The sequence below is a fragment of the Camelus dromedarius genome, chromosome 18 (genome assembly GCF_036321535.1).
Source record: "Camelus dromedarius isolate mCamDro1 chromosome 18, mCamDro1.pat, whole genome shotgun sequence".
NCBI lineage: Eukaryota > Metazoa > Chordata > Mammalia > Artiodactyla > Camelidae > Camelus > Camelus dromedarius.
Window position 1 is genome coordinate 14859873 of NC_087453.1, and position 16443 is coordinate 14876315.

A 16443-nucleotide genomic window follows, 5' to 3' on the forward strand; every position below is an offset into this window, starting at 1 on the left:
CATGTAAAGGATTAGAGAACTGTGCCTGCATGTATTAAGTGTTGTATGAGAATTAGCTTTGATTATCATTATTATTATTCCTGTCCTCTGTCAAAATTCTGCGTATATCTTTGCTCAAATGCATTTTCCCCAGTCTCCCCAATGACAGGTAATCTTACCCATCCAATGATGCATCCATCTATCTATTCAATAAATAGTTACTGAATACTTAATATGTTTTAGGCATAAGACTACCCACTGTGAGGAATACAAAACTTAATCAAGCCCACACTGTTCTCTGGGAACGTAGAATCTGATAGGAGAGATCAGAGAAGTATGAAATACTCATCTGTTTGTCACACGTTTATCGAGCAGCTGCAGAGGCTCCAGGTACTGTGTGGTCCTGAGCCTGGTGTTGCATCTGATGGCTAACTTTGAAAGATCAGAGTCTGAGTGCCTTAAACAAACTGCAGTTAAGGTGTCTGGGAGTATAGGAGAGAGATTTTATCAGCAGGGAGGGCCAGGAAAGGCTTATTAGAGGAGTTGCTGCCATCTTCGCAGGGCCTTGCAGGACAGATGGACTTTGCCCATTTTCCACCTCTCTCAGGAGGCATCCATCTACTGCTGTGGGCTATGGCTTTAGGTGGTCTGTAAGAATTTCATAATTGTAACTTTCTCAAGGGCTGGGGCGGTGGTGTCTTCATTTTTGAGTTCCTAGTACTCACTCCAAGTCTTATACATAGACCGTTCTCAATAGAGGACAGCGATGGATTAGGGAGATGTCTCTTCCCACATAACTTAAAGGGAGATTGAAATTGAATGATTCTCAGAATCTGTGAAGCAATGAAACTTCCTAGAGAAGACATTTATATGAAACCGAAAGTGAGGTTCTTTGAAGATGTTCATACTATTTTATTTCTTATCACAATCATATCTATAGTCGTCATGATAGGGGTTTTAAAAAAATGAATTCTGCTTCAGTCCTTGTAGATATTTCTTCCCATATTTCTGCATATTTTTGGGAAGAAGCTCTCGTAGCTATTTCTTTAAAGCCTATCCTGGTCCAAGAATTCCAGGATGTGCTATATCATAACTTTGATCACGAGAAATCTTAGTTTTAAAAACTGCCCAACAGTTTTAATCCTGAATTTCTCCTTGTAGCAAGGAGCAAGGACCAACCCCAGTGGAGAAAAAGAAGAAAGGAAAAAGGAAAAGTGAAACCACAGTGGAGAGTTTAGAGCTGGATCAGGGCCTGCCGAACTCATCCCTGCGGAGTCCTGAGGAATCCACCGAGTCTGCAGACAGCCAGGTACAGCTGCACCGGGATCCCTTGTGGGCGTTCTGGCTGCCGGGCGGGATCTTGCTGACACTGATCCTGTTGCTCCTCTCTCCCTGTCTCTAGCCTGTATCCCTTGCACACGGACCTGGGCTGGGCTTGCACTGTTTTAGTGGGTGAGCACCAAAAGACCACAGGCATTTTCGCTAGCATCCTGATCCTTTCAGTCTCCCGGTTTTTTAGTGGTGTTTGCTTCCTTCTTGGAAAGCAGCATGATACTAGGCCACAGAGGGAGCGAATGTGAAAAGTGGCATTATGAACCAAGCTAGGTAAGACTCGGAGGGCCTCTTTTGCCATCTAGGGAATGCATTTAGGGCTCAAAGTGCTGGGTCAGCCTTCACAAGAACATTTTCACAATTCCAGATGCTGGAAAAGTCAGGAATGTATTCATTTTGCCAAAATAGGAAGGAAAGTTTGGCTAAACCTAGAAACAATGCAGCCCACCTAAATGAGATTTCTAAAAACATGCCAAAGTGTGCCTAGGACATTGGTAGGAATTTTCTTCCTGAGTTGAGGCAGACTCTCAGACTTGAGTTCTAATATTTGAGCTCTGACATCCACAGCAGTTTACGAGGCTGTGCTACTGCCAGGAGGGGACTGTTTAGAATGAGACCAACTAACTGCAGCTTAAGAATCATCTAGACCCTCAGATTTCTGGGTGATCTTCATTGTAGGAAGGTGTCAGCGCCTGACATCATAGTGGTAATAAGTAGTAGTGTCGGGGGTGTCAGAGCAGAGACCTTTTCGCTGCCTGTAAACTTAGGATGGTGGCTTTTAAGCATCCCGATTGGCAGAGGAGCAGGTGCATCAGGTTGGTGGGAGTCAGCAGGGGGTTAAGTGTTTCTAGAATGGTGATCTGTTTGTGGGATCGGGGGAGACCTCTTTATATGGAATCCTGAGTGAAGAAGTGATGGGAACACAGAGAGGGTCCAGGAGGTATCTGTTAGACGATAAGGGGGGTGAGGTTTGGCTTTTGGTTTTGTTTTTTAAGGTTTAAGTATTTAAGAGCAAGCTAGCTGGGGAATGGTTCCCAGAAGTGTTTCTACTGCTTGGACATGATGTGTACATAGAGATGAACCATGTGTTTTTCTGTTTGAGGAAAGCCACTGCGTTGCTTTGTTGTAGAATGTTGCCTCCCTAGAAGGTCACAAGCTACTTAATTATAGATGAGTCCTTAGATGGTGACTCATGAATCTTGTTTTGTCACACTTAAGGTGTCTACTTGCATTTCAAGGGGTGTTAGGAGATTCTCAAAGTAAGTCCTAATTCATATTTAGTTGTTTAGGAGTACATGGTAAGTATGGTGAATTTGTCAAAAAAAAATCAAAACCAAAAGAACTATTATGTCATTATCATAAACTCAGCTTCCAGCTCTGCTGAAAGGGACCTCAAAGATGATGAAGTTACTCCCCATCCCTGTTTTACTGGAATAGAAACCGATTCCAGAAAGGAGTTGGGGGAAAGCACTGCCATTGGAGAATAAAACACATCTCACTGGGTTCTAAGACTGCAGCCTCTTCTCAGAGGATCCTGGTGATTTGGAGCCCCTTCCTCAGCTGGATCCCATTATGAGTGAATTTAGTTCTTAAGAGAGTTGTGTTAAAGGAAGATTCTTCTTGTGAAGTTACAGGGGTCCCCTTTGAATGTGAGTACGTGCAGGTGAGGGTATCCCTGTACAAGCTCTTGCCTCTGGCTCATAGAGCGTCTCTCTGGTGGGTGTGTTTGTCCTGCAGAAACGACGCTCAGGACGGCAAGTGAAGCGCAGAAAATACAATGAAGACCTGGACTTCAAAGTGGTGGATGATGACGGGGAGACGATCGCCGTTCTGGGAGCCGGCCGGACGTCTGCCCTCTCAGCTTCTACACTGGCTTGGCAGGCAGAGGTACGGCCTTCGTGGTGGGCTGCTGGCCTCGGCTGGACAGTCATCTTGACTACTTGATGGAGTTGTACTGTGGCTCTTGTTTAAAGCATAAGTTAGATCATTTTAACTGCTGGTTAAATCCTTTAAGTGGCTTCCTATTGCACTTGAAATAAAGCTTAAATTCCTCACTGTGCCCAGCAGGACCCTCTGTCGTCATACCCTCTCCCTAATTCTCCACATTAGTTTTTCAGATAAACTACCTTTCACCATCTCTCTCATCACTCTCTGGCCACAAGACTTGCCTCTTTTAATGCCTTGAATTAGCGGTTCTTCCCCACCTGCTGGCCTTTGCCTGTATGGTCCCTTTTGCCTGAAATGCTCTTTATCCACTTGCTTTAAATGGACCCCTGCCCATCATCCTAATGATTCTGTATTTCACACTTTATTTCTTTCATCGCACTTATTACAGCTTATAATTGTGTTCTGGTTTCATTTTATTTCTTGGTCTCTCCCATTAGAATGTAAAAGTCTGATACGTAGTAAATTATTTTTCAGTGAATGGAATCCCATGAACTAGTAATTACAGTTGGAACTTGGAGTTGACAAATGTGTATTGCGAGTCTGCTGCAAGGCCAGGTCCTAGGATCCAAGGATGAGTATCAAGGCATGGTCCCTGCCTCCCAGGAGTTTTATCTGTGCTGATATTGTGATAAGTGCAGTCTACAGTGACTACACAGAAGGAGGAGTGGACAGGAAAGGGGGGTCAAGGTTTTAGGAGAGGCGTTTCCAACATGAACTAAAGCCCCACAGCCTGAATGGTACCAATGACAAATTGATGGGCTCAGCAGATGTTGGAGTCTGTTTGAGGAGTGGTAGGAGGTGAGTCAGGAGTGGTAGGAGGAGTCGCATTATTCAGGGCCTGGGATATCAGCTGAAGTATTTGGCTTTCATGCTGTAGACTGAGCAAGTGGCAGGAGCACTGATGGGTTCAAGCAGAGAAGCAGGATGCCCGTCTGTGCAATTTAGGGACTTCCATTGGCAGCAGTATCAGGGAGGGAAAGGATAACACTAGGACCTGATACCCCAGATGCTAGAAAGGGAGAGGAGTCAGTGTTGAAGAGAAGGAGGTCTGTGCCAAGCCGCTTACGGAGGAGAAATTAGAAGCAAAAGAAGAAGCAGGCTGTACGTGTAGGAGAGGCCTCATTGCCAGCAGCGCATTCTGGGACACAGGCTGCCTGTTGTTATGGAGTCACTGTCGCTGACTTGGCAGAATTCACGTTCTGCGTGTGCAGCAAAAGCGCAAATACCTGTTCTTCCTCCTGGACACCGGCATGGCTCACCAGCGCTGATAATGCTTTATCTGTGTAAAGCACCTTGCCTCCAGCCTAAAGCATTTCCACGTAATTTCACATATCCTTTCACTCTGCGTGGGAAGTAGCTAGGAGCAGGGGCCATTTGTCCCTATTTTGACAATCAAGAAACAAGCACAGAATGATCCGGGTTGTAGAGGTATATAGCAGCAGCTGCTCAGTGACTAGCAAGAAGTGTTGATGTCACGTCTCTCTGCCAAGGGTTATTCAGCTAATGAATATAACACCTAATAGAAGCATACTTTTCAAGCAGACAGTTAAGAAATAGCCCTTGCAAGACTGCTGTGAGGTGAGAGGAAAATTACATTGCTTTACAGTGAATTTTCCTCCCTTGGAGATTTTATGGTTGGTTTGGTAGTTAAGACACTATAAGGGACTTTATTTTCTCCTAGTAGCCACTTAGCCCAAGTCATTAACCATATTTCCATTGTTGTTATGACTTCTCCCCTGGTACCTGAGGGGCAGCATTAGCTGATCAGACAGAAATAATTTGGGAAATTTTTATGTATCTTAACAGTGCTCTTTTTATACTCTTCAGGGTACAGCAAAGAGAGAGTTTATATATGGTGAAATATAAGGTAGAATCTGAATTTGCATTAATTATGCCTCAAAAATTTTTACTAAATTTAAGCAAGAAAGAGGCCTATTATGTGGTTTTTGGCATTGATGTTCAGAAAGGCAACTGTGTGGATCTGGCCTGCACACCACAGGGCAGACTGGACAGCCTGTGAGGGGCTGAGCAGGTGTCATGATCAGGGCTCCCTGGAGCCCTCCACTTGCATCTGTTTTACTTAGTGGGCTTCCTGGGGGGTCTGAACAAAGATTTCCCACGCTAATTCAAAGCCTGAAAGTCATGGGTCTCATCTAGGATTACAGGCAATCCTCACAGTGTCCAGTGACACAGAATCAGTGAAAGAAGATGAGGCTTTTTCTTACATCCTTCCCTCCCAAGGCCCTTTGGAGGGGTGTCTGCCTGCTTACTGGCATTAGCTTGAGGCAGAGAAGGATGTGCAGTCAGCACCAAGACGGCCCTGCTGCTACCTCCCTGCATTTCTGTGCAGTGTCTTATCAGCATGCTCAGCCCACTTGTGTGGCTGCTGGCCCTGTCCCAGCCCCAGATTGCAACGTCAGCAGTGGTTAACTAGTGGTGAGTTGCTAAAAACATCTTTACGCATGATTCATTCTAGATCAGGACTGGCAGATTAGCACAGCCCTGCTTTGGGGTCTAGAGGACAGTCCCCTGCCTGGTATGTGGGATTAGGGGTGGAAATATGTTTCCATCCTGACTGACTCTTTGCTTTCTTATTCTTTGTCAAACCAATGTTGGTACCTGGAACAGAGACAAACTTTCACAGTTATGGTACATTTATATGTACAGATTTTTACAAGGCTGTCTCATGTTTTGCCTCATGTAATTTGTATGGTTTGTGTAATTTTGCCTTTGAGGCAGAAGAACTTGAATTTGAATGAGGCATCATTCACGGTGCTCTCCTGTGCCTCCTTGTACCTCCTCCTGCGTCTTTGCAGACTGTACCCTCTGCTTGGTCTGGTCTTTTCCTGCACCTGGAGGACTGAGCTCAGTCGTAACCACCACTACCCCAGCAAGTTCCCTGCTCCCCCTGAGCGGGGGACGAGTCCCCCTCCTCTGTCTCCCACAGCATTCTAATGTGTTTACCTCTCACGGTCCTTTAAACAGCTGCCAGTTTTTTGTTTCCCTCTTCCAGGCCATGAGCTGTGTTAGGGCAGGGCTTGTAATGGTTTGTGTGTGTGTGCCATCTCTCTGGCGTGAATGAGTTTCAATAAAGTAAACTTATATTAACCCCCAGGAACTATTTATTCAGATGAAAAGTCCTTGTGGCACCTTCCCTCCTCTGTTTTGTGGTATATTTGTTGCTCCTGAAGTCAGGAGTCACCCGGAACCACACACCTGTGACTGTTCTGACTTGGCAGTGCCTCCGTGAACCTGTTCTCAATATCACTCCCGATTGTCCCTCCACAGACTGTAAACTTTCGTAAAACAAGTGTCACTTTTTAATTTATCGTAATTTCCACTTCATATAGGTAATACTTTATGTCAGGTAGTAACTAACATAAAGACTTACATTTAGTTGTACTCATGTATTTATTTAATATGTAAATAACGAATAAATATGCTTAAAACTTACTATGTAAACAGGTAGGATTTTTAACTCCTGGATTCAAAAGACAAGAATGAGGTATTTTTCTTTTTTTCTCTGGCTCTTATTCTCTCCGTTTCTTCACACTGGCGTGTTCTCCCCCTGGCGTTCATCCGCCTCTCACCCCAGCACTGCCGCCCGCAGCCAGGCCCTTTGGCAGAGCTGCTGCTGGCCGGCGTTGCTCTAGTTCCGTACCAGCCTGTGTGATTCAGTGCTTAGGCTCCTGTCCACTCGGCCTGGGAGGATGGTTTTCATTCTTTCTGTGTCTGTGTTGGCCTCACCACCCTTCGCCGCCCTGCGTCTTTCCTCACGTCTCCTGTGCCTGTTCCCCTTTGCTTTCTGCTGCCACCCTTTGTGCTAAGGCCAGTGTTCAGATTGCTGCCGTTTGCACTTGTATGCTTCCCTGCCAAGGTCTCTGTCCTCCCAAATCCATTACTAGACTAACTTTCCCAGGATACCAGGGAAACTTCTGGTTCTTCTCAGTGTCCCGCTCAAGAATTTAAGGTGGTTACCTCTTAACGCCTGTTTTAGATCAAAACTCCTGCCTGATTTTTAAAGGAATGTGACTTCATAGTACCTACCTACCCTCATTTATCCCCATTCCACATTCGGCATAATGCTTTTCTCTACTAAGACTGGCTCCTTAGTATCCCAAGTATGCGCCCTACTTCCAATATAGCCATCCTGTCACCCTTGAGGAGCACTTTTGGCTTTATTTCCTGCTTGCTGTCCTCTTCTAAGCCACCATTCTTTCGGGCCCAACTGAAACCTCACTGTTCCGTGAAATTCAAGCTTTTCTTGGTTTCTGCACTTTTGTCGGACTTTGTCACACTGATTAGAATTTACACTGGGACATTTCTAAGAAAAATATGTTTTATTTTGCTCTCACTGAGTGCAGGCCCTTGAGATGCTTGTTTGATGCTACTTTTGTACCCTCTATGGCCCTTAGTAGATACACGGTGTTTTGGACAGTGAGTTGCTTCTTGCTAGAGCCTCTCCTTGTGGCTAGCTGAACAGCAGTGAATCAGGTGGGTGGTTGAGGTTGAGGGTGACATGAGTTGAAAATTTTTGAAATTTTCCCCAAGAAAAAAAAATTTTAATTTTATGAGTTTCTGACATGAAAGTGAATGAATTAAACTGGTCTTCTTGGAAGGATAATTTGAGAAAATTCCAAGCAGTTGAGAACAGATGGCTGTTATGGAAGTGTGTTTGGCAAGCAGATTTAGTTTATATCTGTGTGTATCTGTATACACTGAGTGTTTATACACACATGATCATGCTTATGCACAATCTCTATGTAAAAAAAAATCCTGATTTTCCAGTTTTCTTCCTACGTTGATGTGTATTTTGGAAATGCTACCTTTTTTTCCCCCTTTTATTAGGGTGGAGTAAAAACCTGTTGTCAATATTTTGATGATGACCATTGATTTTTTTTTAAATACTAGTGTTATCCTTTATTCCTTAATTAGTGGCAAAAACTAAATTGAAATTTCATTTTAAATTGCTTAATTTTTACTTGAAAAATTTTTATAATGAAGAACGCTTTAAGTCCTGTGTTTGAAGTCCTGTGCTTTCTTCATCCATGTGTTAACATTTCCTTGGATTTGGGTCCTAGCTAAAAACTCTGCAGAGCAATCAAAATCCTGTCATTAGAAACCATCTCTTTTTGCTCTTTGTGGTAGGTAAGAATAGAGACTATTTGAAGCAAGCTGCTGGTGAGGAGAAACAGTTGTTCCTTCAGCATGGGTGTACGTGTACGAATGCTTGCTTGCTAGTCTGGCTTACACAGACTCGGGAGTGGGTAGGAAAGGCATTCAGCAATTATGAAAGTTTAATGCTACTAGATACCTAACTCAGGTGTCTCTACATTTCCAAAGCCTCTGCTAATTTGCCCAGGTACTCTGGCTTCTGTGTTCCCATAGCACTTGCCGTTCCCATGCTGCATTGCAAAATCTCTTCTAGTACCTGCCGGCAACTGTTCTGAGTGCTGGAGATAACATCAAGGAACAAAAGAGACAGAAGTCCCTGCCTTCATGGAGGGAACCTACAACAAATGGAGACGAGACCTGCAGCTGACACACAACCATGCTCTCCCTCCAGATATTTGCCAGATTTTGAACCTACATGGGATGCAAGGCCAAAGGGCCAAGCCCAGAACTTCCAGAGGGTAGCAATAATTAGGGAGAGGCTGGTAATCAACCTAAAAATAATAAAATTGTGTAACATGTCAGTGGTGGTAACTGCTACGGAAAAAAATCAGAATAGGAGAGATACGGAATTCAAGAATGAGGATTGCAGTTTTAAATAGGGTAGTCAGTATTGGCCTCACAAAGGCAATACTTGATGAAAGAATTGAAGGAAGTAAAGGAGTGAGGGGTTATGTAGGGAGAAGAGCATTTCAGTCAAAGTCATAGGAAAGTCCACCAAGCAGAAACATGCCTGATATATGTGAAGAACAAACAAGGAGACTTGAACGGTGACAGAGGAGATGAGAGGCGGGGAGCACATCCCCAAGCTCTTTAGACCTTCTTTAGTTTTACTCTGAGTTAAAAGAGAGAAGTTTTAAGTAGTTTAAACGAAAGACTGACTTAGTAAAAACGGCCACTCTGAATGTTGTGTTGAGAATAGACTAATAGGACAGGGGTGGAAACAGGGAGACTAGTTGGAGCCAATTGGGATTAATCTGGGTGAGAAAGGAAGCTGGCTTAGACCAGGGTAGGAGCAGTGGAGGTGGTGAGAAATGGCTGCGTTCTGGGCATACTTTGAAGGTAAAGCCAGCAAGATTTCTGACTGTCAAGTTTTTTTTTTTGTTTTTTGTTTTTTTTTTTGCAATAGACCCATCCTTTTAGTGAACTTTTACCTCCTAAGTAATGTAAAACTGTGAGATTTCAATATGCCTTCTGATAGAGCCACTAACTTCTTGGCCATTCCAGAATTTAGCAAACTTCTCCTAGGGAAAGCGCCTTGCTTTGGGGATTCCTTTAGTTTCCAGTCACTTCACCAGCCCTATGTAAACAGTAACCAACAGGGTCAGATGGTTTCTCTTCAACCCAGAATAGTCTCCATTTGGCCCAGCCTGATCCTCAGCCCTCGGCTAGAACTGCAGAAGGCCTCCAGAGAAGAAACGGTCAGCAACTGTCCGCTCATCTGGGAACAGCTCTTCACTGTCCAGAATTGTAGTTCATCTAATTCTTGTTGCTTCCACAGCTATCTCATGTCTTCAAATATATGTTCTTTGCAGTTTATCTTTTTTTTTTCCCCACCTTGCAGTGAGTGTTGGCCTGCCATACCCATAGATTGGTGGAAAATGTTTGTGTGCATCATGGCAGAGGACTCTTACTCAGAAATACATAAGAATGTATGTTAAACTTGCAAATATAAAGAACTCTTGCAAGTCAGAAAAAAGAGGCAATTTTTAAAATAGGCAAATGACTTGAATAGGGGCTTCACTGTGAGGATATCCACATGGCCAGCAAGCATGTGAAAAGGTGCTGGGCATCTTTAGTTATCAGGGAAATGTGAACTAAAGACATAACAGTACACGTCCACTGGAGTGGCTAAAATTATCAAGTCAGTTGGAGCTCCCATACATTGGTGCTAGGTGTAAAAATTGTTACAACCACCTTGGAAAAAATTTTAACAATCTACATTAAAACTAAACATATAACCAATCTCATAACCTAGTAATCTTCCTCCTGTATATGTAACTCCAAGGTAAATGAGTGCATTCATCTAAAAGACATACGGTTTGTATGAACATTGGAAGTAACCCAAATATTCCTCAGCAGTAGGATGGATCCATAAAGCGTGGTGTATTTTTACCGTAAAATACTACACAGTAATACAGAGGAATGAACCACACATTAAATGATTCCATTTACGTGAAGCTTAATAGTAGGCAAAATTAACCAGTGGTGGTAGGAGTCTGAAGTTCCAGTAGGGGCTTGAGGGTCTTCCAGAATGTTGGAAATGTTGTGTAACTTGATCTCAGTGGTACTTAAACAACTGTGTGTATATATGAAGCTTCATCGGGCATACACTTGAGATCTCTCCGTGCTGTGTGTATGCCATACCTCAGTCACTTCCAAAGTGTTAAGTTAGCATGTCTGGCAGTTCCTTGATGATGAAGACTGTAGCTCATTTATTGCTGTAAGACCAGTGCATAAACACAAAATCACTCAATAAATAAAGTGGAAGGAATTTAGGAAGGAAATGAAGTAGGAAGTTAGTTCATTGGTTCACTGGTCTAGTTTCTTTTAACCCAGCCCCAGTTCCTTTGCTCACTGCCCGCTTGTCATAGTCTGAACTCTGTTGACTGCAAAGTTGGAATAGTGATTTTACTGCTCAGGAAAGTACACCTAGCATAGGCCCTTTGCTGTTAGCCATCTGGACAGTAGGAAATAAGTCTGGGTGTACGGAGAAGGGGGAGACTTTTTAATTACACAGTGTAGATTAAGAATAACTCTCCAGTCTGTGACCCTGGCGAGTTCAATGCTTTATTCCCTCCTGTATTTCCACCTGTCTCTCTTTTCTTCTTCCCTGTTATTTAGCATTTGACAAATACTCATTGATCACCCACTGTTGCCTGGCCTTTTCAAGGTATCTGGCTCCATCAGTGAGTAAAACAGATAAGGATCCCTTCCCTCACAAGGCTGATATTGTGATGGGAGATGGCCAGGCCACAGTAAACTGCCTCCTTTTCTTACTTGTGGGTAGGATTCAAGCAGAACAAATACACTTACAGGGAAACAAGAGCTTAGCCTGTATTCCCCCCTTCCTTGTATGGTAGGCTCAGTTCACTTGTCTTCTTGTTAAGCAGTGGGAAAAGACTTGTCACTTTGGATTAACTTCACAGTGCCATGTGTCTAGGGGGACGTAATAAATATTTGTAGCCTTGGGGGGCTTCTGTCAACGCCTGCTGATTTCCATACTTTTTTCTACCATCTGTCCTACTTATCTTTTTTTTTTTTTTTTTTTTTTTTTTTACTGTCACTTTTCTGGGAAAAGCTTGCTTTAAGATCTTAGAAAATATGTTTTCTGTAATGGTATGGCTTTGGGACAGTTGAGCCCTAGAATGGGTAGACCGAAGGCTGTGATATGCAGCATCAATCATCCTTTTGGAAAGTTCTGATCAGGAACCCAAATAGTTATTTTAAGAGTTAGGGTTGTTGTGATGCGTGTTCTTTTCATATACTGTTCTAAGTCTCATACTGTGGTAAAGATTACATCTGGAAAGGTCATGTAGTACATCTGAGACCACTGAAATAAAATTGCTCAAGTAAAGTCCTAGAAAGAATGTTAAAGCATGAGTGTTCTCATTCAAAACTTCCTGTTTAAAATTTGTTGTTTTTTAATGTGCAGAATTTTGTTAAATCAAATACTCTGTAGAAAGAGATTTCATGGAGATTAGGAGCCTAGCAATTTTGATGTGTATCTAGGGTAGAAAGTAAGGAATTAATTTGTTTCCAATTGAGATTTGTAGTCAAAAAATGATCAGTGAAACAGAAAACCATTTCCAGATGCAGAGGAGAAAGATGGTACAATTTAGTAGAGAATAATTACACCTCGTATTTGCATAGTGCTTACTGTCCAAAAAATGTTTTCCCGTGCCATTTTATCTTCTCAGTAACCCAGTGAGATGTGTATTTTTAACTCCTATTTTAATAGATTTAGAACTAAGTGGTATTAATTGACTTGCCCAAAATCAGTTGCTGGTAGCTGTCAGAATTGGGACCCTCTGATCCTAAACCCCTCAAATTCTTTTATGTTATGCCTTTCTGAAAATTTTACGCAGCAACATATAGGCCGCGCAGAGAAAGGAAGTCCTGAAACCAATTTTAGTGATGCTAAAGGCAGATCTGAAATCAGGAATCTGAAAAAGCAGAATAACTTCCCTGCTTCTGTGAGGGCGAAGGTGATATTGTGCCCAGTGGTGAGAACGTGGTGATCTTCTGATCACTCCATGGGCTGATAGGAGGGAGTCCTCAGTACTCAAAGGTGAACTTTTGGATGAAGTAATACCTAGTGTAGTATTTCTTCTAGACTAAATTCATGGCTTCTGTGGTGCCAGTAATTCTGTTTCTCTGTAACCTCCATCTCTAGGAGCCTCCAGAAGATGATGCAAACATCATTGAGAAGATCCTGGCGTCTAAGACTGTCCAGGAGGTTGGTGGCTGATGTTCCTGGCTTTTATATCACTAGCACAGATTACACCCTCTGTGAAGAGATCCCTGGCGGGAGAGCCTGGCATGGTCGTTCTTGGCCGGAGTGAGAGCTGGGCAGGAACACTGCTGGGCTCGTTGACACTTCCTTTTATCCCCATGAAAGATTTTAGGACATAAAGTTCTTAAATACTTGAGTATGGCCCAAACCGATTTCTTTTCTTCGTTACGATCCGAGCAAAAGGTACTTAACCCTTAGTTGCTGTAGCCTGTGCAAAGCCATCAGAGGGCCAAGAAAAAGAGATGGAAAAAGGCTCCCAGTCTTTTCCTTTAGACATCTCAGGGATCCTCTAGAGAAAATTCCTGGTGTGAAAGAGTATGTTGGTGCCAGTGGGAGTGTGGTTCCATCTTTACTTCAAGTATTTATGAAAGTAAACTTCCTTACTTTGAGAGTGAACATCGCTGGTGTTTGGGTGACAGCTGGGTGGGGGGCGCCAGGGGTGTATGTTCTCACTTATGCACGCAGCTCTCAGAGCAGCTCTAAGAGCCCGGGGCTGGTTTGGCTTTATCAGCTGAATGCTGTCCCAGCCTGACCTTGGAAGGACACCAGGAGGATCTTTTTTTTTTTACCTTATAGCTATCTGTGTGTTCAGCCTTTAGAAAACTTGCTCAAAAGCTGTCAGAAAAAGACCTGAGGAAATGAAAATATCCTCAAGAAATCTGTACTAGAACCAGGAAGAAGTGTGATCTCCCTGTTGTCTTTTGGCACAGAAGGGTGATCTGTGGGGATCTGGGCTGATAACCGCTTGCTTTTGGTTACAGGTTCACCCAGGAGAACCCCCATTCGACTTGGAGCTGTTCTATGTCAAGTACAGAAATTTGTATGTCTGTTTAATGTATTATTTGTACTTTATATGAATAAAACTTCTTTCTTTCATCACATCATTATCTTCTATATTTTCCAAGAATGGCCCCTAAGGCATGACCCACAGATCTTGATTGACTCAAGTTCACCTTAGGCAACCATGCTCAACTTTGGCTGCACATAGAGTCACCTGGAGAGCTTTTTAAAACTGCTGAAGCCCTTGCTCCACTCAAGACCAGTTGGCTCATACTCTGGGAGTAGTTCCCAAGGATTAGTGTATTTTAAAAACTCCCTCTAAGTTCCCATTTGCCCGCAGAGTGGAGAATGACAGTCCTATACTTTTATGCCCTCTTGCATTTTTCTCTCTTTTTCTGCTGTGTGCCCACTTTCACTAAGATGTATTAACGATAGCCTACTTACACCTGCCCTCCCTCTGCTCTGAGCCAGTTTCTGTAGAAGCCACAGAGTGACCAGTTGCTTGCAATTGCTGCATTGTTTTGTTTTCTGTTTTTGCCCTGAAGGGCAAGGCCCTTCTAAGCTCAGTCTCCAGCAATTTCCCAACAAGCCACTCCCTGCTGCTGTGTTGGATGGTCACCCTGGTTATTGAAACACTTTAAAGCTTGATGATTTGCACTTGTCTCACAATTTATATGTCTTTGGATAGTTCCTACTTACACTGTAAATGGGCCACAATGGAAGAGCTTGAAAAGGATCCTCGCATCGCACAGAAGATCAAGCGATTTAGGAATAAACAAGCCCAGATGAAGCACATTTTTACTGAGGTGAAGAAATATTTACTAGCTAATTTGACCACTGCTTTTCTTGCAGTATTAAATTCCGAGTTTAAGTTTCTTGAAGTCTTGTACAGACCTATTGCTGAAGTCAAATTGCTCGGTGTGCACTGATTTATGACAAAAGCGGTCCAGATTTAAGCCAAAGAACACAAATTATCCACCAAGGAATAAGGATCAAGCCTTATAAACTGGTAACTCATAAGCATGTGCATCTTGGTCAGAATACCTATAAATAGCTTGGGCAGAAGGAATGTGCACATAGTTCTTTCATTTCCTCATCCCCTGATCCCCAAAAGGGCAGTTCCAAAAAGACTTAAAGTTTGAGTGTAAAAAATGAAAACAAAGTTAAAATATTAGGACAGAAGTAAAACAATATATAAACTTGGGAATTTCTGAGTAAGGTACCTACAGCAAGAGGAAGGATTGATGGATTTGGATATCAAAACATCTGTAGTGTCTATAAATTAGAAAATGGCCCCAAATCTTTAAGTAATTAGAAAATATATATATTCATTATGTATGTGTACATATTTCCCAATTACATACATGCAAAGCGTACATTCTTACCCTATATGGAAACCATCTTATATTTATACACACACGTTACACACACATATATACATAGCACAAATAGCTTTAATGATAAGAAATGGTCTTATAATTCAAAAAGAAAAATACAAAATCCCAAATAGAAAAAGTGAACAAATTAATGGGGAATTCAGAAAAGAGGGGAAAATTGGTCATTAACCATACAAAAATGTAGTCAATTTCACTAGCAGAGAAATGCAAATTAAAATGGGAATCTTCTAGTTTTTACTTATCACATACTTGAAGGGTTTAAAAGTAAGTATCTGTTGCTGGTGAAGGTACAGGGAAGAGACACTCTTGTCTGCCACTGGTTGGGAGCATAAGTTAGGATGACCTGTCAGAAGAGCAGTATGACAGCAGACATCAGATGTCTCAGTGTTTGCATATCTTTTGTCCCAGCAGTTCTAATTTCGTCATTTATTTTAAGGAAGTTATCCAGTCTTTGTGCAAAGACTTAGGAATGATGAACAGTTGTTTGTATTGGTGAAAAACTGAAAACAAACAAAATGTTAGATAATAGATATTTGTTAAATGATGCTACATCCCACAGAATGCAATACTGTGCATCTAGTGAAAATGACATTGGAGGACAACTACTAATGAGATAAAAAGAGCTTGATGTTATAAACTGTTGTTAGTTGAAAATGTCAAGCTCTTACAGTGTATGAGATGGTTCCATTTTAGGGGGTGTAGGAGAAAAAGAATCACCATAATAATGCATAGAAAATGTTTGAATATACATGAAAATGTTGACATAATTTTCTCCACTAGATGGGATCGTGGTGATTTCTATTTTCTTTAACATGTAATTTTTCAATTTTATACAGATAACTTACGAGGAAAAAAGCAATAAAAATTATTTTTTATATGTAGTCACAAATACGAGACCTTAAGGGTGCATTCAGATGCCATCAGGTTGATGCCCATGCTAACCAATTCATTGTTCATGTTGTACTCCTCTTCTGCAGATGACAAAGAGCAATGTGGATAAGTGTTCTTCCTGTCCCAGTGTGGGGTCCTGTCTCTTTAGCATTAACGCTTGGCCCTGGGCCTCTCCAGGATTTCCAGGATTGTTGGAAAGCCTGTGAGAATTCGTTTTCCTGGCATTGTTTCTCTGATAGAGACTCAGGGAAAGGAAGGACTGGACTTGGGAAACCCATCTTGAAGCCCTGTTGGATACTCTTCCTCGGTTCTTGGAAGCTTTTCTTCACACCTCTATTTTAGCAAGCATTTGCAGTGTAGTGACTTGTTTACATGTCTGTGTCTTCCATTTTGAGCCCTGCGAGACAGACAGGGCCATGTCTTCCTCAT

At 42.4% G+C, this 16443-nt stretch overlaps 1 protein-coding gene across 5 annotated transcripts in view; it reads left to right on the plus strand.

The window, feature by feature from the left end:
- The window catches only part of CHD6 (chromodomain helicase DNA binding protein 6), a 161340-nt gene that overhangs the window by 69956 nt on the left and 74941 nt on the right, over window positions 1–16443 (plus strand). For all 5 annotated transcript variants that reach the window (XM_064475670.1, XM_010975258.3, XM_031433796.2 and 2 more), the window contains 5 exons: window positions 1141–1288; window positions 3049–3198; window positions 12827–12889; window positions 13708–13766; window positions 14415–14532. In XM_064475670.1, coding sequence (XP_064331740.1) covers window positions 1141–1288; window positions 3049–3198; window positions 12827–12889; window positions 13708–13766; window positions 14415–14532 — 538 coding nt within the window. The remainder of the gene's footprint in view (window positions 1–1140; window positions 1289–3048; window positions 3199–12826; window positions 12890–13707; window positions 13767–14414; window positions 14533–16443) is intronic.